This window comes from Agelaius phoeniceus, chromosome 6, assembly GCF_051311805.1.
Source record: "Agelaius phoeniceus isolate bAgePho1 chromosome 6, bAgePho1.hap1, whole genome shotgun sequence".
Taxonomy (NCBI): Eukaryota; Metazoa; Chordata; class Aves; order Passeriformes; family Icteridae; genus Agelaius; species Agelaius phoeniceus.
This window is the reverse complement of record NC_135270.1, coordinates 10,782,243-10,802,047: the sequence shown is the minus strand read 5'-3', so window position 1 is coordinate 10,802,047 and position 19,805 is coordinate 10,782,243. Positions and strand designations below refer to the sequence as shown.

The window sequence follows — 19,805 nt, the reverse complement described above, 5'->3', positions numbered from 1 at the left end:
GAGCGCGGGTGGCCCTGGTCACGTGGGAGGCCTGCGTCACGTGGGGAGGGGAGTGTCCTGTCAGGTTCTTGCTGCTCGTTTGCATCCCATTTGCATAACACCAGCGGCTCCTCCTAGGGTTTGCATCTCATCACAGTGGGGCTCCCCCTCTTCCCCCTCCCCCGATCCCTCGGGATGAGTCCCGGGATCGTTTGCATGACGTTCGCACGACATTTACACGCAGTCCCGCCCGCCCCGCCTGATTTACATCTGACAGGGGGGACACGAGGGACATGAGGGGACAGGGGCACACGGAGGGACACTGGGGACAAGGCGGGACATGGAGACACGGGGGGACAGGGACACACGGAGGGACACTGGGAACAAGGCGGAACACGGGGACACGGAGGGACACAAGGGACACGGGGTCTGGAGGGACGGGGTATCCATGGGAATGTGGGGGGCCATGAGGGAGCGGGAGGTGCCCCGGGGGTCGCAGAGCATCCCCGGCGGCCGGGCTGACGTCGGAGGGCCGTGCGGTGACGTCACGGCGGCGGTGGCGGGCGGTGATGTCACGGCCGCGGGATGAGTCACGGTGCCGTGATGCGGCTCCCGGGCACGCAGGGCCCCCCCGCGCCCGCCCCGGGGACAGCGGCGACAGCGGCAGCGGCGGCGGGGACAGCGGCGGGCGGTGAGCGGCCCCGGCCCCCGGGAAGCCACGGAACCCGGTACCCCCCCATCGTGTCCCCCCGAGACCCCCACAGCCCCACCGAGCCCCCGTCGTGTCCCGCAGCGTTCCTGACATTGCCCCCACACACACGGCGACATCCCTGTCCTCCTTCACTGCCACCGCAAACATCCCCCCCGGCACCCTCCCGCCTCCCGAGGACCCCCGGCACCCCTCCTGGGACCCCCCAACCGGCCCTTTGGGACCCCCCTCATCGCATCACCCCCGCGAGGACCCCCACCATCTCCCGTCGGGACTTCTTCCATCCTTCCCTCGGTTCTCCATTCCCCCCGCCCGGTACCCGCAGTTCTCCCCCTCAGGACCCCCATCACCTCCCCGGGGACTCCCCCACGCTTCGAGAAGAGACCTCAGACCCATCCTGGGACTCTCCCCCGCCCCCAGTTCCGGTGCCCCCCCGGCTGTCCCGGTGTCCCCGCTGTCCCGGTGTCACTCCGCCCGCTCTCAGCCGGCTCCGTTCGCGGAGCGCCCACGCCTGGGAGGCTGAGGAGGGGTCCCCCCTCACCGCCCCCCTTCCCCCTCCGCAGGCCGCCCCCCTTTTCCGCCTCCTTCTGCCGGGGGGCCCCGGCGGAGCCCCCCGAGCCCGGCCGGGCGGGACGGCGGCTCTGGGCGCGCTGCTGCGCTGCTTCCCGTGCGAGCGGCTGTGCGGCGGCTGCGCGGTGCCCCCCGGGGCGCTGCCCCCGGCGATGCCGCCCCCGGGCCCGGCCCGCCGCCGCCTGCCGCCCGCCGCCCGCCTGCCGCCGCGCACCTTCCGCAGTTACCTGCCGCGCTCGCACCGCACCTACAGCTGCGTGCACTGCCGGGCGCACCTGGCCCGCCACGAGGAGCTCATCTCCAAGGTGCCACCGCCACCCCCGGGCCGGGTGGGCGCCGTCCCTCGTCTGCTGCGACAGCGGGAGTCCCCCTCGCCGCGTCCCCGGGGTGTCCTAGGACAGCGGGTGTCCCCTCGCCGTGTCCCCAGAGTGCTGAGTTTGAAGCATCCTCCCCCCCGCCCTGCCACGGCGCGGTGTGCTGGCGGTGGCAGGTGACCCGTATGGCTCCCACGGAGGTGGCCGTGTCCCCCTCGGTGTCTCCGGGCTGGCAGGTGTCCCCCGCGGTGTCCCCAGGCCGGTGGCAGTGCACCGGGATGGGATCAGGACATGGAGGGAGGGGTGCCGGGGGATGTGGGGGCCCCACCGGTGACACCGGCCGTGTCCCCACAGTCCTTCCAGGGCAGCCACGGCCGTGCCTACCTGTTCAACTCCGTGTGAGTACCGGGGGCACCGGGGCTGGCAGTGGGAGGGGGAGCCCGGGGGTGCCCGGGCCGGGCGTGCCGAGCCGGTGGGAGCCCCGCTCTCGGTGCAGGGTGAACGTGGGCTGCGGGCCGGCCGAGCAGCGCCTGCTGCTGACGGGGCTGCACTCGGTGGCCGACATCTTCTGCCAGAGCTGCAACACCACCCTGGGCTGGAAATACGTGAGTGCTCCCCAGCTGGGACCCCCACCTGCTGCGGGCACCGCCCGGGGGCCACAACCCCTGCCCTGGGCACCCCAACCCTTTCCATGGGCATCCCTGGGCACCCCAAACCCTGCTCTGGGCACCCCAACCCTTTCCATGGTTATCCCTGGGCACCCCAAACCCTGCTCTGGGCACCCCAAACCCTGCCCTGGCATCCCAACTCTTTCCATGGGCATCCCTGGGCACCCCAAATCCTGCTGTGGCATCCCAACCCTTTCCATGGGCATCCCTGGGCACCCCAAATCCTGCCGTGGCATCCCAACCCTTTCCATGGGCATCCCTGGGCACCCCAAATCCTGCTCTGGGCACCCCAATCCCTGTCCTGGCCTCCCAACCCTTTCCATGAGTATCCCCGGGCACCCCAATCCCTGCTCTGGGTACTCCAATCCCTACCCCGGGCACCCCCGGGCACCCCAACCCTTCGCTGAGGACACCCCCAAGGCAGTGCCTGTGGGGACACGGGGGGGTGACACTGTGTCGTCGTCCCCTCCCCCAGGAGCAGGCATTCGAGAGCAGCCAGAAGTACAAGGAGGGGAAGTTCATCATCGAGATGTCGCACATGGTGAAGGAGAACGGCTGGGACTGAGGCGGGGCCGCGGCTGGGACTGGGGGGCACCGGGGGGGGCGCTGGGTCACCCCCTCCTTGGCACCTTCGCTGTGCCCCCTGGCGGCCCCCGGGTGGCACCAGCCGCGGGGGTCGTGGGGCTTTTCTAGGGCAATAAAGGCGCTTTTTTTTTAGGAAGGTTCTCGTTGTCACCTGCCCCCCCCCCCCTCACTGCCACCACCCGGCACACAGCCTGGCACACAGCCTGGCACACAGCCTGGCACAGAGCGGGGTCCCTGGTGGCCCCAGCCTGTCCCTTCCCCTCCTCACACGCAGGAGGCGGTTAGTGCATTTATTGGGACCCCGAGCTCGCGGGGAAACTGAGGCACGGGAGGGCCAGGACCCCCCTCCCGGTGCCCTGGGAAGTGTGAAGGGAGGGGACGGGAGGGGAGAGGAGAGGAGAGGAGAGGAGAGGAGAGGAGAGGAGAGGAGAGGAGAGGAGAGGAGAGGAGAGGAGAGGAGAGGAGAGGAGAGGAGAGGAGAGGAGAGGAGAGGAGAGGAGCAAGGGACAAGGGATGCAGAGAGAAGAAGGACGGAGGGAGGAAGGGATGAAGGGAGGGAGGGAGGAGGGACAAGTGAAGGAAGGATGGGAAGAGAGAGAGAGGAAAGGGGTAAAGGAGAGAGGGAAGGAGGGAAGCAGAGAGAGGAGGAGGCAGGGATGGAGGGAGGAGGGAGAGGAGTAGGCGGGAGGGAAGGATGGAGGGATGGGAGGAGGGAGGACAGGGACAGGAGGAGCAGAGTCAGGGCTGGGGGTCGCTGAGACGGCCCATGAAGACGGGGAAGTTGCCGGTGTCGTGCCAGAGGACGAAGAGGAAGGGGCGCAGGGCCTCCAGCACCAGGGCCGAGCGCGCCACCGAGGTGGCCATGGCCGCCGCCGCCTCCACGCCGGCCTCGTCCAGCGCCAGCACCGCCCGGTGCCGCGCAGTGTCCACCACGGCCGGGCCCCGCGCCAGCCCGCACAGCTCCGCGTCCAGGAACAGCCCGAAATCTGCGGCACCGGCCTCAGCGCCACTCCCGCGGAACACGGGGGCAGCGGGGGCCGAGGGGACACCGAGGGGACCCGTGGGCACGGGGGGTCAGGAGAAAACAGGAGGGACGGGGACATGGAGACGCAGGGACACGAAGGACAGTGGGGACAGAGGAGACACGGCGGGGACACAGCGGGGACACTGGGGGGCGCCAGGGGACACTCAGGGATTGGGGAACACCGGGGAGATGGGGAATGTTCGGGCCGCTGGGGATAATTTGGGGATACTGGGAAGTAAGGGGACATTTAGGGGCGCTGGGGGGAGCGGGGCACATCCGGGGCACTGGGGACATGGGGGACGCCAGGGACACGGGAGTGGGGGAGGTCTCAGGGGATACCGGGGACATTGTGGCCTTTGGGGACCCTGGGGAAAGTGGCCCCCGGGGGAGGGGAGGGGCCCGTGAGGTCCCGCAGGGAGGAAGGTCACCGCACCGGGAGCGATGTGACCCCGCAGCCAGCCCCTGTGGTGTCACCAGAGGTGTCCTTACCCATGTCGTGGACCAGAGGCACCACGTCCAGGGCGAGGTCGAGGCGCAGGCGGGGCAGGGACAGCGCGGTGGCCCGGGGCGGGGTGCGGGCCGCCCGCCGCAGCAGCGCCAGGAAGGTGGCGGGGTCCAGCGCCCGCTCCAGGCTCTCCAGAGGCTCCAGGGGCTCCCGCGGGATCAGCACCACGAGGCTCAGCCCCCCGTGCAGCTCCAGCCGCCCCACCTGTGGGGCAGACCCTCACTGAGGGCCACTGCGAGACCCCAGGGACCGGCACCCCCACGGTGCCACCAGAGAGGTGCCAGTCTGGCGTCCCTCAAAGTCCCAGGGGAGCGAGGTCACAGCCTGTGCCCCTTTCAGTGCCAGGGCAGTGACATCAGCCTGGCATCCTCCCCGAGTGCCGCAGGAGTTATATCACAGCCTCGCGCTCCTCGTTAGTGCCACTGGAGTGACATCATGCCATTATCCCCCCAGCAGTGACCCCCCAGACCCCCAGCACCCACTGGGGCTACCTGGACCCGCAGGCGGGAGTCGGTGAAGGAGGCCACCGGGTACTTGGCGCTGGTCATGGTGGGCACCTTGCGGGGGCGCTGCCCGGGCCGCAGGAAGGGCAACAGCACCGTCTTCTTGCGGTCCAGAGGCGTGCGCCAGGCGGCTGCGGGGACACGGCACCGTGGCTGGGGCACCGGGGAGCACCGGGGGGGCCGCACGTAGTGGCCTCACCCCCGCGCCCGTGGATGCCGGGGGATGCCCGGGGGATGCCAGGGAGGATGTCCCGGGGGATGCCCGGGGGATGCCCGCGGGATGGCGGGTGGCGGGACCGTACCGCGCAGGTGGACGGCGCTGAGCAGCAGCAGGCTGGGCTCGGGGGGCAGCGCGGAAAGCAGCGAGGGCAGCAGCCCCTTGCTGGCTTCCCGCACCCAGGCGTTGATGCGCTGCAGGTCCAGGCTCTCGTTGCCGCTCAGGGCGTACGGGCGGGCGCCGTAGAAGCGCAGGGAGTCGTTGAGGAAGCGGGGCCGGATCTGTAGCTCTGTGCGGCGGCACGGTCCAGGGTCAGCCCGGGTGCCCGGCGGGCAGCGGCGCCCCACCGGCAGCCAGTGCCCGCCTCACCTGGGTGGTGGAAGATCTGGGCGGCCGAGAAGAGGCCTGGCGTGCTGGCCAGCTGCTGCAGGGCGCCGTGCACGCAGTGCAGCTCTTGCGGGTACGCCAGGAGGGCGGCCAGACGCTCCTGGGTTTCTCCGCGGGCGCCTGCGGGCAGAGGGGAAGCTCGGCTCGGTGCCCCGGCTGGGACAGCGGTGACACGGCGGCGCTGGTGCTCAAGGGCAGCCCCTCACCCAGCAGCAGGTGCGAGAGCCCCGTGGCGACGTTGATGGGGGAAAAGAGTAGGTTGGCGTTGGGCTCGGCCTGCTCTGCCATGCGCTGGTAGAAGTGGAGGGCAAAGGTGCCCAGAGCCTCGGCCACGGCAGCCCGCTGCTCCCTCGTGGGCTTCCCGCAGGTGTCGGTCGGCTCCTCATCCCCAGGGCACGGCGGGGCGCTGGTGCCGGGCGTGGGCACTGCCGTGGTGCCATGGGCTGCAGTGTCCAGCTCCTCCAGTGCCCACTCCGGCGCTGCGGGGCTGGGGCTGGGGACATCTGTGACACCCCAGCCACTGGCTGCGGTGTGCAGCCCCTCCAGTGTCCACTCCGGCGCTGCGGGGCTGGGGCTGGGGACATCTGTGACACTCCAGCCATTGGCTGCGGTGTGCAGCTCCTCCAGTGCCCCCTCCGGTGCTGTCACATCTGTGACACCCCAGCCCGGCAGCCCCTCGGGGTGAGCGCTGGGGGTGGGCAGCACGTCCTGCGAGGGAGCCGGGGTACGAGCGGGGGGCACAGGGGGCACAGGAGGTGTCGGGGTCTCTCTGAGCAGTGGCATCCAGCTGGGAGAGGCCTCCTGAGCGAGCACCTGGGCACAGGGATTTGTGTGAGGGGGGCATGGGGCAGCCGGGTGGGGGACTCAGATGAGGAGGGGTGTCGGGCACAGGGAGCCCGTGTCCCTGAGCCACACTTACCGGGGTGACAGTGACCGCGGCTGTGGCCACTAGCCATGCCAGGGGCAGCCAGGGTGTCTTGATGGCCATGCTGGTGGGAGGGCACAGGTCAAGGACAGACACCCAGCATCCCCCACCCCGGCACCCCGCACCCCATTCCCTACACCCCCCGTACCCCTACCCCGCGCAGCTCCACCCGGGGTGCCCCCGCTCTGTCCCCCCCTTTGGACGGGCTGTGGGGGGCGGGAGGCGGCAGCGCCCCGGGCCCACCTGGGTGCCCGGCGGGTCGGTCCCTGCGTGTCCAGCGACGCCGGGAGATCTGGCCGGCTCCGACCCTGCCTGGTTAAAAATTAAGGAGGTTCCCGTAAATCAGCCGGGACACGGCCGGTAATGCGGGGGCGGGCACGGGGGTGCGGAGGCAGCCAGGATGCGGCCCCGCGTCCCGTTTTGCTCCCGTCAGCTGCTCGTCTGCGCGGGTTGCTGGCTCTCTGTCACCCCTGGGAGCCCCCGCGGTGACGGGGGTCGCCCTCCGCCCCCGGCCCATCCGTCCCCACCCACCCGTGCCGGGGGCGCGGCCGTAGAACCTCGTCCCGCCCGCCCGGAGGCGTGACCCCACGGAGCCCATCCCCGTGGCACCGGGCACCGATGACCATGGCCGGGCGGATCGCCAAGGTGGGCACCGGGGGCACCGGGACGGGACCAGGACTCCGGTGCCGCTGCGGTACCGGCGCGGGGGTCCTGGTGTCCGTACCGGAGCGGGGACCGGGGGCAGCCGAGCTCGCGGTGCGCGAGTCCCGGTACCGGGGTGCGAGAGGGGGTTCTGGGGAGTGTTAGTGCCAGTGCGGGGATACCGGTACCGGGGTGCGGGAGAGGCGGTGCTGGGGGTGTCAGCGCCCGGTGAGGGGGTCCCGGTACCGGGCAGAGGCAGTGCGGGGGGTGTCAGTGCCGGGGCGGGGGTCCCGGTACCGGGGAGAGGCGGTGCTGGAGGTGTCAGTGCCGGTAAAGGGGTCCCGGTGCCGGGGTGCGAGAGAAGCCGTGCTGAGGGGTGTCAGCGCCCGATGAGGGGGTCCCGGTACCGGGGAGAAGCAGTGCGGCGGGTCTCAGCGCCCGATGAGGGGGTCCCGGTACCGGGGAGAAGCAGTGCGGCGGGTGTCAGTGCCGGGGCGGGGGTCCCGGTACCGGGGAGAGGCGGTGCTGGAGGTGTCAGTGCCGGTAAAGGGGTCCCGGTGCCGGGGTGCGAGAGAAGCCGTGCTGAGGGGTGTCAGCGCCCGATGAGGGGGTCCCGGTACCGGGGAGAAGCAGTGCGGCGGGTGTCCGTGCCGGGGGTCCCGGTGGCGGGGTGCGAGGGAAGCAGTACCGGGGTGCGGGGTCTCCGGTGCGGGGGTGACAAATACCCCGGCACGTTTCAGTTTCGTTTCCCCGGCGGGGCGGCCCCGCCCAGGGGTGTGTCCAGAATTCCGGCCCCGTCCATAAAAGTGTGCCCGGTAAATAAACCCTGCCTATTAAGGCGGGGTCTGCAGGCGGCCCCGCCCAGAGAGGGGGTCCCGGGAGGAGGATTACCCTATGGAGGGGTCTGTGGGGACACACCTCCGCCCACACCTGCCCCACCCCTTCCCGCAGGAGCTGGAAGAGGCGCGGCGCTGGGAGGGGGTCCGCGACGTGCGGCCGCTGGACGGGAACGTGCGGCGCTGGGGGGGCCTCCTGCTGCCCGTGCGTGGGGAGAGGGCACGGGGGGACGGGGGGCACGAGGGGCTGCGGGGGGTCCTGGGGAGCAGGGGCCGTGGGGAACATGCGGGCTTGAGGAATGATGTGCCCTGGGGACATGGGAGGGAGCGGGGGTGACCCTTGGGACGGGGCTGTCTCACTGAGTGAGGGTCCCCCGCAGGACAGAACTGGGGAGGGCCCCTCTGAGGACATTGCAGGTCCTGGGCTGGGGACACTGGGTGGAGATTCCCCTCCTGAGGGGCTCGGGCTGGCACAGGGGAGTCTCTACGGGGGGCACTGGGTATCAGGGCTGGACAGGTCCTCCCCCCCACGATGGACGCTGCGGCAGAGGGGGCTGAGGTGCCCCCATATCCCGGCAGAACAACCCCCCATACAACACGGGCGCCTTCCGCTTCGAGCTGACCTTCTCCCCCAACCACCCGCTGGAGCCGCCCTGCGCCACCCTCCGCACGCCCATCTACCACCCCAGCGTGGACCTCGAGGGCCGCGTCTGCCAGCCCCTCACCACTCACGGGCACTGGGAGCCCGCCACCCGCGCCATCCAAGGTGGGCACGGCGGGGACAGGGACACGGCGCAGGGGGTGGGCGCCCCTCTGAGCCCCGTGCCCCTGCAGTGCTCCAGGACCTGCTGCTGCAGCTGGACAGCCCAGACCCGCGGCGGCTGCTGCGGCCGGACGTGGCCCGGGAGCTGCAGGAGCGCCCCGAGGAGTTCCGGCGCCGGGCAGAGGAGCACACCCGGCTCCACGCCGAGCCGCGCCCCGAACCCCGCACATGAGGCAATAAATTCTCTCCATCACCTGCTCCTGCTCCGTGGTGCCTCACTGGGAGGGTGGGGGGCTCCGGGAGTCGCTGCCCCCCACGTGCCAGCCCTGGGGAATGTCACCCTCCTGGTGGCAGAGCCAGGGCTGTGTCCCAGCCTGGTGACAGTGCCCAGACACTCGCTTGGTGCCAGCATTCCTCCCTCCAGTGACGAGGCCACCACCGCCTGGAACCACGGCCTTTACTGCTGGGGGACAGAGCAGGGGACGAGGAGGGGGATGGCACAGCTGGGGGGCTGTGGGGGTCCCTCCCTCTCTCAGCGCTTCTTGGTCTTGACGAGCCCCTTGGCCACCAGGCAGCGGTACAGCTCCTGCACGTACGTGTACACGCACTTGGCATCGGGCACCGGCAGCCGCACCATGTCCTCCACCTCCAGCAGCGGGGCACAGCCCGCCCGCTCCCTGCGGGAAGGGACACAGCGGTCACCGGCACCGGCCGGGGGTGGCCGGCGGGACCGAGGGGCCGGCGCTGCGCTCACGCACTCGGCGGTGGTGAAGGCCAGGGCGAAGTTGTCCCGGCGGGCGTTGGGCTCCAGGGCGGCGAAGTCGAAGGCGTCGGGGAAGAAGCTGTGCAGGAGGGCGCAGAAGGCCAGGCCACTGCCCCAGCTCCCCGAGAAGTTCTGCACGTCCACGTTCTGCGCAGACAGCGGGGTCAGGCCACCCCCGGGCCATCCCCGGACCCTCCCGCCGCCCCCGCCGGCACTCACCGGGTACCCGCGGGTGCGGGCGCGGCACCACTCCAGCAGCATCGTCTTGACCGTGGCGGCCCCCCCCGAGCGCCGCAGGTGTGGGGCTGGGCCCTTGGCAGCCCTGGGGGGACCTGGGATGTGGGATCCCCCACCCCACCATCCCTCATGGGGACCCCAGCCCCTCTGTGACCCCATTGCCCCATGGCTCTGGGCCCCCACTGCCCCATGGTCACACAGCCCCGCCTGTCCCACCCCACCCACTGCTCTACGGACCCCCATTCCTCCCTGTACCCCTCATTGCCCCATGCCCCCCAATACCCCCTGTGTCCCATACCCTCCCTACTTGCCCCATGTACCCCCTGTACCACCATTGCCCCACAGAGCCCCAGTTCCCATTGCCCTGTGCCCACCAACACCCCCACTGATCCATGCCCCCGCCATGCCCCCCGATTTCCCCTGTACCTCCCATTGCCTCACGGCCTTCCAACACCCCCACTGCTCCATGGCCCATCCATCCCACTGTCCCTGGCTGTCCTACAGCCCCCCCAAAACCCGGGGTCCCCCATTCCCTCAATGCCCCTCCTGCCCCCCACGGGGCCAGGCCCCCTCACCCTCCAAACTTTTCCAGGATGGCGCTGCGCCCCTGTGCCCGGGTCCCCACTCGTGGCCGTCCCCCGGCCCCCTCCAGCCTCAGCCTCTGTCCCGCCGAGCCGGGGGCTGCCTTGTCCCGTGTCCCCCCCGCTGGAGCAGCCCTGCAGGCACACACGGGTGGGACAGCCATGAGCAGGGCGCTGTGGGGTGCCATCCCTGCCGTGGAGTACTGGGCTGCCACCCGTGGGGACACACCTCGTGCTGCCCCCCGTGTCCTTGGCGTTGCCAGCTGCAAGGAGAGAGGAGGGGTCGGAGGGCTGGAAGAGGGCACCCACGCCCCCCTGGGCACCCCTGGGGCTCAAGGCCCTTTCACTTGGGGAGGATGGACACTGTGGGGCAGCAGTGACCCCAGGACACTCGAGTGCCATTGCCCAAATGGCTCTTACCTGTGGGGGACACTGGGGATGCTGGGGACATAGGGGATGTAGGGGACGTGGGAGATGTAGGGGACATGGGGGACGTTGGGGACATAGGGGACGTAGGGGACGTGGGGGACGTGGGGCTGGTGGCCCCCTCTGGGGACGAGCAGGGAGGGAACTCAGGCCACAGCTCGTCGTCCTCGTCCTGAAGCCAAGCGGGTTCCTGTAAGGAACAGGCAGGGTGGCACTGCCAGCACGGTCAGTGTCACTCACACAATGTCCCTGGCACTGTCATCCTGGCCCTGGCACTCTCACCCTGTCCCCATCCGTGCCGCAGCTGCCCTCCCCACCGCCTCCTGCCCTGGCTGTGCCGCCACCTCCCTCCCAACCCCTCCTCACCTGTCGGCGCTGGGAGTTGCCCGCTGCTTCCGGCGCCGCTTTTCCCTCGGTACCCTCCTCGGTACCCCCTCCGGTGCCCCCGGCTGTCCCTGCCCCGGCATCGCCAGCACCATCCCCGGCCTCCCCGGCATCGCCCCCGGCACCCTGGGGCGCTTCTGCCCCGCCATCCCCGGCAGCCTCTCCCCCCGCGCACCCCCCTGAGCCCCCCGTACCCTCCCCATCGCCCCCCGTGTCCCCCCCATCGCCCCCCGTGTCCCCCCCATCGCCCCCCGCTTCCCGAGCCTTCTCCCCGCCCCCGGGAGTCGCCGCCTCCCCGCTGCCCTCCCCCGGCCCCGCGGCGGGGTCAGAGGGGGTGTCCGGGGTGGGGGTGTCCGGGGTGGGGGTGTCCGGGGTGGGGCTACCGCGGGTGGGGGTGCCGGGGGTCGGGGTACTCGAGGCGGGGGTGCCGGGGGTGGGGGTGCCGGGGGTGGGGGTGTCCGAGGTGGGGGTGCCGGGGGTCGCGGTGGCGTTGTCCGAGGCGGGGGTGCTCGCGGCGGGATTTGTTGAAATGGGGGTTTCCGAAGCTGGGGTGTCCGAGGTGGGGGTTTCAGCGTCTCCCAGAGCCTCCATGTTGCTGCGGTCACTGCTGCAGGGGCACAGGGCTGTCAATGGGGTGCCCCCGATGACGCCGTGAGCTTGCCCGTGCCCCCCAGAGCCCCCCAACCCGGCTAACCCCCCTCCTGTCCCTGTCCCTGTCCCCATGCCCTCCTCCAGCCCTGCCACTCCTACGTTGGGCACCCCAGTTGCCCCACTCCGGCCCCCCCATGCCCCATCCCGGCACCCCAACAGCACAGCCCGGCCCCTTCACGTCTTCCTGCAGCCCCCCAAGCCCCAAACCAACCCTCCCACTGCCCTCATGCCCCATCTCAGTCCCCCTGTACCCTCTCCTGCCCCCACGTCCCCTCCCGAGCACCCAGATCCCATCCCGGCCCCGCCATGTCCCCCTCCCGGCCCCACATGTCTTCTCCCTGCCCTCCCGTTCCCACTGCCGGCCCCCTATAACCCCTTCCCGGTCTCCCCTGCTGCCCTCCGGTGCTCCTCCCCGGTACCCCCCAGCCTGCACCCTCCCGGCCGCTCCCGTAGCCCCGGTGCTCCCGGAGCCCCCCGAGCCCCTCGGCCCGTACCCTCCGGCTGTTCCCGCTCCGCCGCCCCTGCTGCGCCCCGGCCCCCCCGCCCGGCGCTATTTTTACCCGGCGGGGGCAGGTGCCGCCTTCACTCACCGCCCACCCGCGGGGCACGCGTGGGGCCGGGCCGGACACCCGGGCACGGCTGGGGAGGGGGAACGCGCCGACAGCCCCTCCCGGACAGCGGCGACACCCCAAAGCAGCCCGCGGGGAGGGGACCGAACCGTGCCGTGCGACCCGAGGGGCACAGGGGACACGGACACCCTGGGCAGGGACAGGGAGACTTGGGGGTCACAGGAACACGGGCGAGGTGGGGAACACAGACACGCGGGGGTGTTCGGGGGACACCACGGGGACACGGGCACACAACGGGGGACACGGGGAGCGCGGGGGGAGCAGACTCCCGAGGGCAATGGGGGGCACAGACACGCGGGGACACAGGTCACACGGGGACAGCCCGGGCAGGACGGCGGGACACAGGAGGACCCGGGGACACGAGGAACAGGGGACACACAGGGAGGGACCCGAAGCCCCCCGGTCACGCCCGGGTGAGGTCCCGGCGGTGGCCACGCCCTCTCCGGCCTGGACACGCCCCCTTCCCGTGACCCCGCCCTCTGCAGGGCAAAGGCCGGGCCCAGCGCGCGCTCCGCCGCTCCCCTCCCGCCGCTCGGCCGCCGCCGCTGCCACGCCCCTTCCGCAGGGCCAATCAGCGACCGAGGCGCAGCCCTGATCCCGCCTCCTCCTGCACACCATTGGCCGGCGCCAGCGGTGGGGCGGGGCCGCTGCGCGGGTGGGCGGAAGCGCGGCGCCCACGTGGTTCCTGCAGGGAGCCGCCGCCGGGTCCCGAACCGAGCGGGACCGTGCGGGTCCAACGGGGCGGATCCGAGCGGGGTCGGGCCCAGAGGGACCGTGATCGGGACCGGGACCGAGCGGGACCGGTGGTGGCCGCCATGGATCCGCTGCGGGCTCAGCAGCTGGCGGCCGAGCTGGAGGTTGAGATGATGGCCGACATGTACAACCGGTGAGGCCCGCCGGGAGAGAGCACTGGGGGCGCTGGGATACCGGGGGGCGTCCGTGGCTTGGGGGACACTAGCGGGTGTCAGAGGCAATGGGGGACCCTGGTGCTGTAGGGGAGTGCGGGATGTCCTCGGAGACACCCGGGAAATGGGGAGGGGAGCCGGAGATGCCTGAGGATGGGGGACGGTGGGGGATCCTAGGGGTGCCCGGGTGGCGATGACGGGGGATACTGGGCTTGTTGGGGTGCAGAGGCCGGCGTCCCGCTCGGTGATGATGCGGGTGCAGGAGGTGTTGGGGTGCAAGGGCTGGGGGTGCCGGGGATGGCGATAACGGGGGGTGCTGAGGTGCGGGGCTGGGTCCCGGGGTGGCGATGGCGGGGCACGGGTGATGTTGGGGTGCGGGGTCGGGGTCCCGGGGGTGGCGATGGCGGGGTACAGGGTGTGCTGGGCTGCGGGGCCGAGTCCCGGCCGGCGCGGGGCTCAGGCACGGTGCGGTTTGTGCAGGATGACCCAGGCGTGCCACCGCAAGTGCGTCCCGCCGTTCTACAAGGAGTCGGAGCTGTCCAAAGGGGAATGCGTGTGCCTGGACCGCTGCGTGGCCAAGTACCTGGAGGTGCACGAGCGGATGGGCAAGAAGCTGACGGAGCTGTCACTGCAGGACGAGGAGCTGCTCAAGCGGATGCAGCAGGGCAGCGGCAGCGCCTGAGCCCCTACCCATCACCCCAATAAACCTGGGCGTCTGCTGTGTTCCCCTCGCCCCCCAAACCCACCCTGTGGCCGTCTGTTGGGTGCCCATGGTTGCTGCTGCGAGCCCCCCTTGTTGTCCCCAGCTGCCACGTGCTGTGTCCTTGTGGGGGGCACCCCTGGGTGCCCCCCCCGGCTGGGCCCAGCCCGTGTAATCCCCCGGATTAGGCAGAGCTGGGCTGAGCCCCTTGTAATCCCCAGTTGGGTGGGACAGGGCTCAGCCCCTCCCTGTCTGTCTGTGCTGGGGTTCACCAGAGGGGACAGCCGGGGGGCCCTGCACAGGGACACAGCTCCCGAGGGGCAGGGCACAGGGACACCCTCGCAGGGACACTCCCAGAACATCCAGCTCTATTTGAGGATACACAGATGGGACCACATGGGGACAACCCAGGGAACACCTCTGCCTGGGCAAGGACCACGTAGGGACAGCCAGAGACCACAGGGGAGGGGGCATGGGGATACCCACATGGGGACAGTCTGCACACACACAGACAGACACCCCACACACCCCTGGGGACACCTGGAGGGGACAAGGGCCCCGGGGGACACAGACACCTAGCGAGTTACACCCGCTGAGGGACACCGAGCGAGGGGCAGCCCTGGGCTGTGTGTAACACACACCCAGAGGGACCGAGCGCAGGGGGAGGGCGCTGTCCCTGTGCCCGCAGCCCGGCAGTGTGTGCTCCATCCGTGTGCCTGCGGGAAGTGGGTCAGGCAGTGCAGGGCGCGGGGGTGGCTCCGCGCCCCGCGGCTCCCGTGACACCCGCCAGCACTCTGCCCGGGGTGCGGGGTGTCGGCGTCACGGCAGCCTGCGTGTCACCGGCCCCGCGGTGGCGCCGGGCGTGCGGCCCGTGTCGGGGGGTGTGTGTCCCGCAGGGGGTGTCCGTCCGTCCGTCCGTCTGTCCGTCCCCCCCGCAGCGCCCTGCACGCCTCGCTGCCCTGCCACCCGCCGCTCCCATCAATATTTCAGGAGCGGCAGGCGGTGACCTGGATCGACAATGGCCCACCCACAGCAGCCAGGCCCCGCTCTCCCAAAATAAGACCATTTTTAATAAATAATTTCCCACCTTTTGGTTCCTGTTGGGGGTTTTTCCCACTCAGGATGGGAGGGGACCCCCTTCTGCATCCTGCGGCCCCCCCCCCCGCCGGCTGTTCCCCACAGTTCTACAGGCCTCCCCTGGGGAGAAGGGGGGCACGGGCGCCCCGAGGTGCCGGGACCCCCGTGGGCGCCGAGGGGTCTCAGAGTCGGGGCAGGATCAGAGCCAGGAGGGGCAGGAGGGCGGGGGGCCGGCGGGGCGCGGCGGCGGCCATGGGGGCGCAGGGGTCGTGGGGGCAGCTGGCGTCCTCGGGGGGCCCGCGGGAGTCACGGGACGGGGGAGGCGGCCGGGGCTGGGGTCCCCGCAGGTCGTGGGGGGGCAGCCCGTCGCGGTAGAAGGCGGAGGGCGGCGCGGCCGGGAGGGTGCCGGGGCGACCCAGCGCCCGCCCCGGGGTGCCCATCACCGCCACCCCGTTGCCATCTTCCATCTCCTCCCCGCCGTCGTCGTCGTCGTCGTCCTCGGGGCAGGCGTCGAAGTCGCGGGGGCGCAGGTGGCGCAGGTCGGTGCCGCGGCGCTGCGGGGGGCTGGCGCACGGCACCGGGGAGCTGGAGACGCGCGTGCGGCGGAACCAGGCCCAGAGCGGGCGCGCACGGCAGTCGCAGGCCCAGGGGTTGGCGTTGAGGCGCAGGAACTGCAGCGAGGGCAGCGCGGCCAGCGGGTCCCCGGGCAGGGCCACCAGGCTGTTGTTGAACAGGTAGAGGATGGTGAGGCGCGCCAGCCCCCCGAAGGCGCGGCGGTGGATGGCTGCCAGCCGGTTGGCGTGCAGCAGCAGGCGGTCCAGGCTCGAGAGCCCCCGGAAGACGCCCTCCGACAGCGCCCGCAGCCGGTTGCCGTGCAGGAAGAGGTGGCTCAGGTTGGCCAGGTCGGCAAAGAGATCGTCCTGCAGGGAATGGGAGAGGGGTGGGCATGGGGTGGGGGCCCAGTGTGCTGCTCTGTGGCCCTGCCTGGCAGGCATCAGCTGGAGAGACACTGGTGTGGGCCCCACAGAGCCCTGCCATGGGGCCTAGTCCTGCCATCATCGCCCGTCACCCTCTCCTGTGTCCCTGCTCTGTGAGCATCGTGCAAGACCTTGTCCCGTGGCCCTGCCATGCTGGGGTCACCCATGGTCCTGCCCCACGGCCATCACCCTGCTCCCTCAGCATCTTCTGTCCCTGCCCCGCATTCTGGCCGTGTCAGCACTACCTTGTTCCACATCCTGTCTCCGTGGCTTGTCACCATCACCCAGTCCCACCCCTGTGCCCGGGAGGCATCGCCCAGGCCCCCTGCTCACCCACCTGGAGGTAGAGCAGCCCGTTCTCCTGCAGGTAGAGGTACTGGAGGCTGCGGAGGCCACGGAAGATGCCGCTGGGCAGGTTGGCCAGCCGGCACCGGTACAGGTGCAGGGCCTGGAGGCGGTGGAGGCCGTGGAAGGTGTCGGGGGCCAGGACGCGGAGGTGCGGGTTGTCACCCAGGTCGAGCTCCTCCAGGGCGGGCAGGTGGCGGAAGGTGCCCGGCTGGATGGAGGAGATGTTGTTGGAGTAGAGCCAGAGGGTGACGGTGCTGGGCCCGAAGGTGCCCGCCCGCAGCGCCCCGATGACGTTGTTCTGCAGGAAGAGGCGGCGGGCGCCGGGCGGGAGCCCCGCGGGCACCGAGGAGAAGTTGTTGGCCTGGCAGCTGACGGTGGGCGGCGAGACGTAGCAGGTGCAGAGCGCGGGGCAGGCGGGAGCCCCGCCGGGCACCCACACCAGCGCCGCCAGCAGCAGCAGGGCCGCCGGGCGCCCGCCTGAGGGCACAGCGGGGCGTCAGCGCGGGGCACCCGCGTCCCCGACCCCCGCGCCGCCCGCCCCCCGCAGCCCCCCGGCCGCCGCAGCCCACAGAGCCTCCCGGGGCCGTGCCCGCCAGGAACATCCCTGGGAACGGCTCTGGGAGCCCCCTGGGGCCGTGCCCACCCCATCAAGCCGTGGCTCCTTAGGAGAGTCCCAAGGTCCTGATCATTCCATAGGGTTGGGCACCCCAAGGAGGTCCCCTGGACTGTACCCACCCTTAGGGCCGTGTTTGCCCAGGAGAAACCCAAGGTCACGACAACCTCATAGGGCTGGGCACTCCTAGAAGCCCTCCAAAGCCATGCCAGCTCCATAGGGCCACGGTTCCCCAGGAGAACGCCAAGGTCATCACCACCCTGCAGGGCTGGACACCCCGAGGGAGGGGACTGTGCCCACCCACAGGGCCATGGCCCCCAGGAGGCCCCTGAGGGCCATGTCTCCTCCCCAGGGATGCCCCAAGGCCATGCCCACCCACACAGCCATGGTCCCCTAGGAGATCCCTAGGACCACAGAGCCCTAGGAGAATCCCAAGGTCATGACACCCCATAGCACTGAGCGCCCCTTGCAGCCCCCAGACCCACATCAGCCCATAGGACTGTGGTCCCCAGAGACGCCCCCAGGGCTGTGCTGCTGCACAGCACCAAGGCCAGGCACCCCAAAAAGTGGCTGTCCGCCTGTGACCTTCTGGGGCTGCTCCTGCTACTGGGGCCATGCTCCCCAGGGACCCCCAAAGCTCCCTGACCCCCCCTGCCGTGCCCACACTTGTACGGGACCGTGCCTGCCCCACGGTCCACCAGAACCCCTCACAGGGTCACAGACCCCTGGGACCCCCCTCACCCCACTCTGGGGGGGGGTCCGTGCCCCCTCCCCAAACGGGGCGGTGCCACGTGCGCGCGTGCCGCGGCCACGTGTGGGGCGGGGCACGCGTGGGCGCGGGCTGACGACACGCGCCGCCGCTCCGGGTGTTCAGCATCCCCCCCTTCTCCCCCCCCCCCACCCGTGTCCATCCCCCCCCTCAGGCTGCAACCCGAGAGCTTCATCCATAATTCAGCCCGGCGGCCTGGATCCACGCCCGGGGATGCGTGGATGCGCCCAGTCGCCGCTGCCGGGGGAGGGGAGAGGAAGGAGGGGGGCGGTGGGACCCTCCGGTGCACCGGAGGTCACACCGGAGATGCACCGAGGGGTCCCACCGCCCCCTTCCCTCCCTTCCCCTCTGCCGGTGCTCCGCGAGTTGGGGGGGTGCCCACCCCCCAGCCACCCACGGAGGCGTCCGGCGCATCTGCTCAGCGCCGCCCCCCTCCCCCGGCGCCCCGTGCCGGCGTGCGCCCCCCACCCGCGTCCCATCTGTCACTCCCCCACGCCGCGGGCTGACTCAGTTGGGAGCTGAAGTCACCGGTTCTCAGCTTCCCCCCCCCGGGTGCCAAACCCCCCCACCCCGGTAGTTGCGGGTACCCCACAGACCCGCGGCACCCACCCGCGGCGTGACCCGGGCGCTCCCGGCTCCCCGCGGTGCCACTCGGGGAACCGTGGCGCGTCTCCACGCCGCGCTGGGGGTCCAGGGGTGGCACCGCGTACCCCCTGAGTCGCGGGGCACACCCCGCTGGGCAGCGTGGGGTACCCACACTCCGGGCTGGGGCTCTCGGGGTGGCACCGGGTACCCCGTGGATCGTGGAGCGCCAGAAGCCGGGCTGTGCACGCCGGTGCTGCACAGGGCGTGCCGGGGTTCGTGGGGCTGCCCCGGGGGGCCCGGGATGGCAGCGAGTACCCACGTGTCATGGGGCACTGCCACGCCGGGCTGGGGGTCCCGGGGTGGCACGGGCCACCCCGTGGGTCGTGAGACGGCCACACCTCGGGCTGGGCTGGCGGCAGGCGCCTCGTGGGTCGGGGGGCACCCTCGCGCCGGGGGTCGCGGGGGGACTCAACCTGGGGTGCCCCGGACTGCGCCCCCGCGCCGGGCCGCGCGTTCCGGGGCGGCCGCGGGGTCCCCGCGCACCGGGGGCTCCCCACTCACCCCGGGGCGCCCGCACCCCGAGCGCCGCGGGGCGCCCCGAGCCGGGACCGAGGTTTCCGGGGGGCATCCCAGGGTCCGCCCGACACCCGCGGGACCCCGCCCGACCCCGCGCCTACCTGGGGGCAGGTCCCGAGCCGTGGGGGGCCGCATGGCGGGGCGGCCGCTCAGGCGCTGCCCACCCGCGGGGTCATGGCCGGTGCCGGGGGGGGCTGCTCGCCCCCTTCGCCCCCGCCGCGCCGCCGGGAGCAGCAGCCGCCGCCGCCCCGGGGCATGGCACGGGTGGGCTCGGGCTCGGGCACGGGTGGGCTCGGCGCGGCGCTGCCCGCGGCTCCGTGGGGCTGAGCCCTCCCCGCGCCGCGCCTTATCCCGGGGCGGCCGCTCCGCCCCCCGCGCCGGCCCCGCCGTTTAACCCTTCCCGGGCTGGCCCGCCCCAGGCGGGACAGGGGTGGGCGCAGGGACTCCCGGCGGGGACAGCGGGGACCGCGGGGACCGGGGGGAACAGAGGGGGACGCGCTGCGGGCGCCCGCGGGGGCCACGCCCTGCGGGACTCAAGACGGAGACCCCCAACGGGGACACGGGGTGTGATGCGCTCCCCCCACGGGGAAAGGGCGCGGGGCTCGCGTGGGGAGCTGTGACCGCGGGACACGGAGGGTGGTCTCCGTCCGTCCGTCTGTCCGTCCGTCTGTCCGTCCGTCTGTCCCTCCCTTTGTCCCACGATCCCCCGACCGGCGCCGGGCTTTGATGCCCCCATGGCCGGCGGGACCCCGCGGGGGCTGTGCCCGGGGCGGGTACGGCGGGGCCGGGAGCCCCGCACCCAGCGAGCCGCCGGGAGGGCGCGGTGGGCGGCGGTCCGCACCCACGCGGGACCGCGGCGCTGTTCGCGGTGCCGGACCGGCGCTGTCCGTGGTGCCGCCGCGGCGCCGCCCGGCCCGGGGCACAGAGGGTGGCGGCGGTGCGGGATGCGCGGGCCCC

At 72.0% G+C, this 19,805-nt stretch overlaps 6 protein-coding genes across 16 annotated transcripts; 3 read left to right on the top strand and 3 right to left on the bottom strand.

The window, feature by feature from the left end:
• Window positions 1-564: 564 nt before the first annotated feature.
• YPEL4 (yippee like 4) lies at window positions 565-2,955 on the top strand. Its single transcript, XM_054634984.2, has 4 exons — window positions 565-1,563; window positions 1,927-1,970; window positions 2,069-2,177; window positions 2,716-2,955. The coding sequence occupies exons 1-4, from the start codon at window positions 565-567 to the stop codon at window positions 2,803-2,805; spliced, it is 1,242 nt and encodes a 413-aa protein (XP_054490959.2). The 3' UTR covers window positions 2,806-2,955.
• A 146-nt stretch (window positions 2,956-3,101) lies between these two features.
• On the bottom strand, window positions 3,102-9,054 carry SERPING1 (serpin family G member 1). Of its 9 annotated transcripts, none has more exons than XM_077179716.1 (9): window positions 8,882-9,054; window positions 6,630-6,698; window positions 6,381-6,450; window positions 5,668-6,274; window positions 5,444-5,581; window positions 5,160-5,363; window positions 4,846-4,988; window positions 4,339-4,558; window positions 3,102-3,811 (listed from the first exon to the last, which is right to left on the bottom strand). In XM_077179716.1, exons 1-9 carry the CDS (start codon window positions 9,037-9,039, stop codon window positions 3,564-3,566), a joined length of 1,857 nt encoding a protein of 618 aa, XP_077035831.1. In that variant the 5' UTR covers window positions 9,040-9,054; the 3' UTR covers window positions 3,102-3,563. The 9 variants fall into 9 exon arrangements, with proteins under 9 accessions (XP_077035831.1, XP_077035836.1, XP_077035832.1 ...); XM_077179721.1 differs by lacking the exon at window positions 8,882-9,054 and adding an exon at window positions 7,717-7,805; XM_077179717.1 differs by lacking the exon at window positions 8,882-9,054 and adding an exon at window positions 7,649-7,786.
• Window positions 6,650-8,884, top strand: UBE2L6 (ubiquitin conjugating enzyme E2 L6). 3 transcript variants are annotated; one of them, XM_054634937.2, is made up of 4 exons: window positions 6,717-7,031; window positions 7,980-8,069; window positions 8,444-8,630; window positions 8,699-8,884. In XM_054634937.2, the coding sequence occupies exons 1-4, from the start codon at window positions 7,005-7,007 to the stop codon at window positions 8,857-8,859; spliced, it is 465 nt and encodes a 154-aa protein (XP_054490912.2). In that variant the 5' UTR covers window positions 6,717-7,004; the 3' UTR covers window positions 8,860-8,884. The 3 variants fall into 3 exon arrangements, with proteins under 3 accessions (XP_054490913.2, XP_054490912.2, XP_054490911.2); XM_054634936.2 differs by lacking the exon at window positions 6,717-7,031 and adding an exon at window positions 7,538-7,843; XM_054634938.2 differs by lacking the exon at window positions 7,980-8,069 and having other exon boundaries at window positions 6,650-7,031.
• A 2-nt stretch (window positions 9,055-9,056) lies between the features above and the next one.
• Window positions 9,057-12,916, bottom strand: SMTNL1 (smoothelin like 1). Its single transcript, XM_077179439.1, has 9 exons — window positions 12,678-12,916; window positions 12,260-12,427; window positions 11,001-11,625; window positions 10,629-10,824; window positions 10,438-10,471; window positions 10,203-10,343; window positions 9,610-9,712; window positions 9,386-9,537; window positions 9,057-9,304 (listed from the first exon to the last, which is right to left on the bottom strand). The coding sequence occupies exons 1-9, from the start codon at window positions 12,914-12,916 to the stop codon at window positions 9,160-9,162; spliced, it is 1,803 nt and encodes a 600-aa protein (XP_077035554.1). The 3' UTR covers window positions 9,057-9,159.
• A 53-nt stretch (window positions 12,917-12,969) lies between these two features.
• TIMM10 (translocase of inner mitochondrial membrane 10) lies at window positions 12,970-13,948 on the top strand. The gene is made up of 2 exons (XM_054635257.2): window positions 12,970-13,184; window positions 13,684-13,948. Exons 1-2 carry the CDS (start codon window positions 13,114-13,116, stop codon window positions 13,883-13,885), a joined length of 273 nt encoding a protein of 90 aa, XP_054491232.1. The 5' UTR covers window positions 12,970-13,113; the 3' UTR covers window positions 13,886-13,948.
• A 1,004-nt stretch (window positions 13,949-14,952) lies between these two features.
• RTN4RL2 (reticulon 4 receptor like 2) lies at window positions 14,953-19,211 on the bottom strand. Its single transcript, XM_054635666.2, has 3 exons — window positions 18,950-19,211; window positions 16,295-16,782; window positions 14,953-15,900 (listed from the first exon to the last, which is right to left on the bottom strand). Exons 1-3 carry the CDS (start codon window positions 18,981-18,983, stop codon window positions 15,163-15,165), a joined length of 1,260 nt encoding a protein of 419 aa, XP_054491641.2. The 5' UTR covers window positions 18,984-19,211; the 3' UTR covers window positions 14,953-15,162.
• Between the last annotated feature and the right edge of the window lie 594 nt (window positions 19,212-19,805).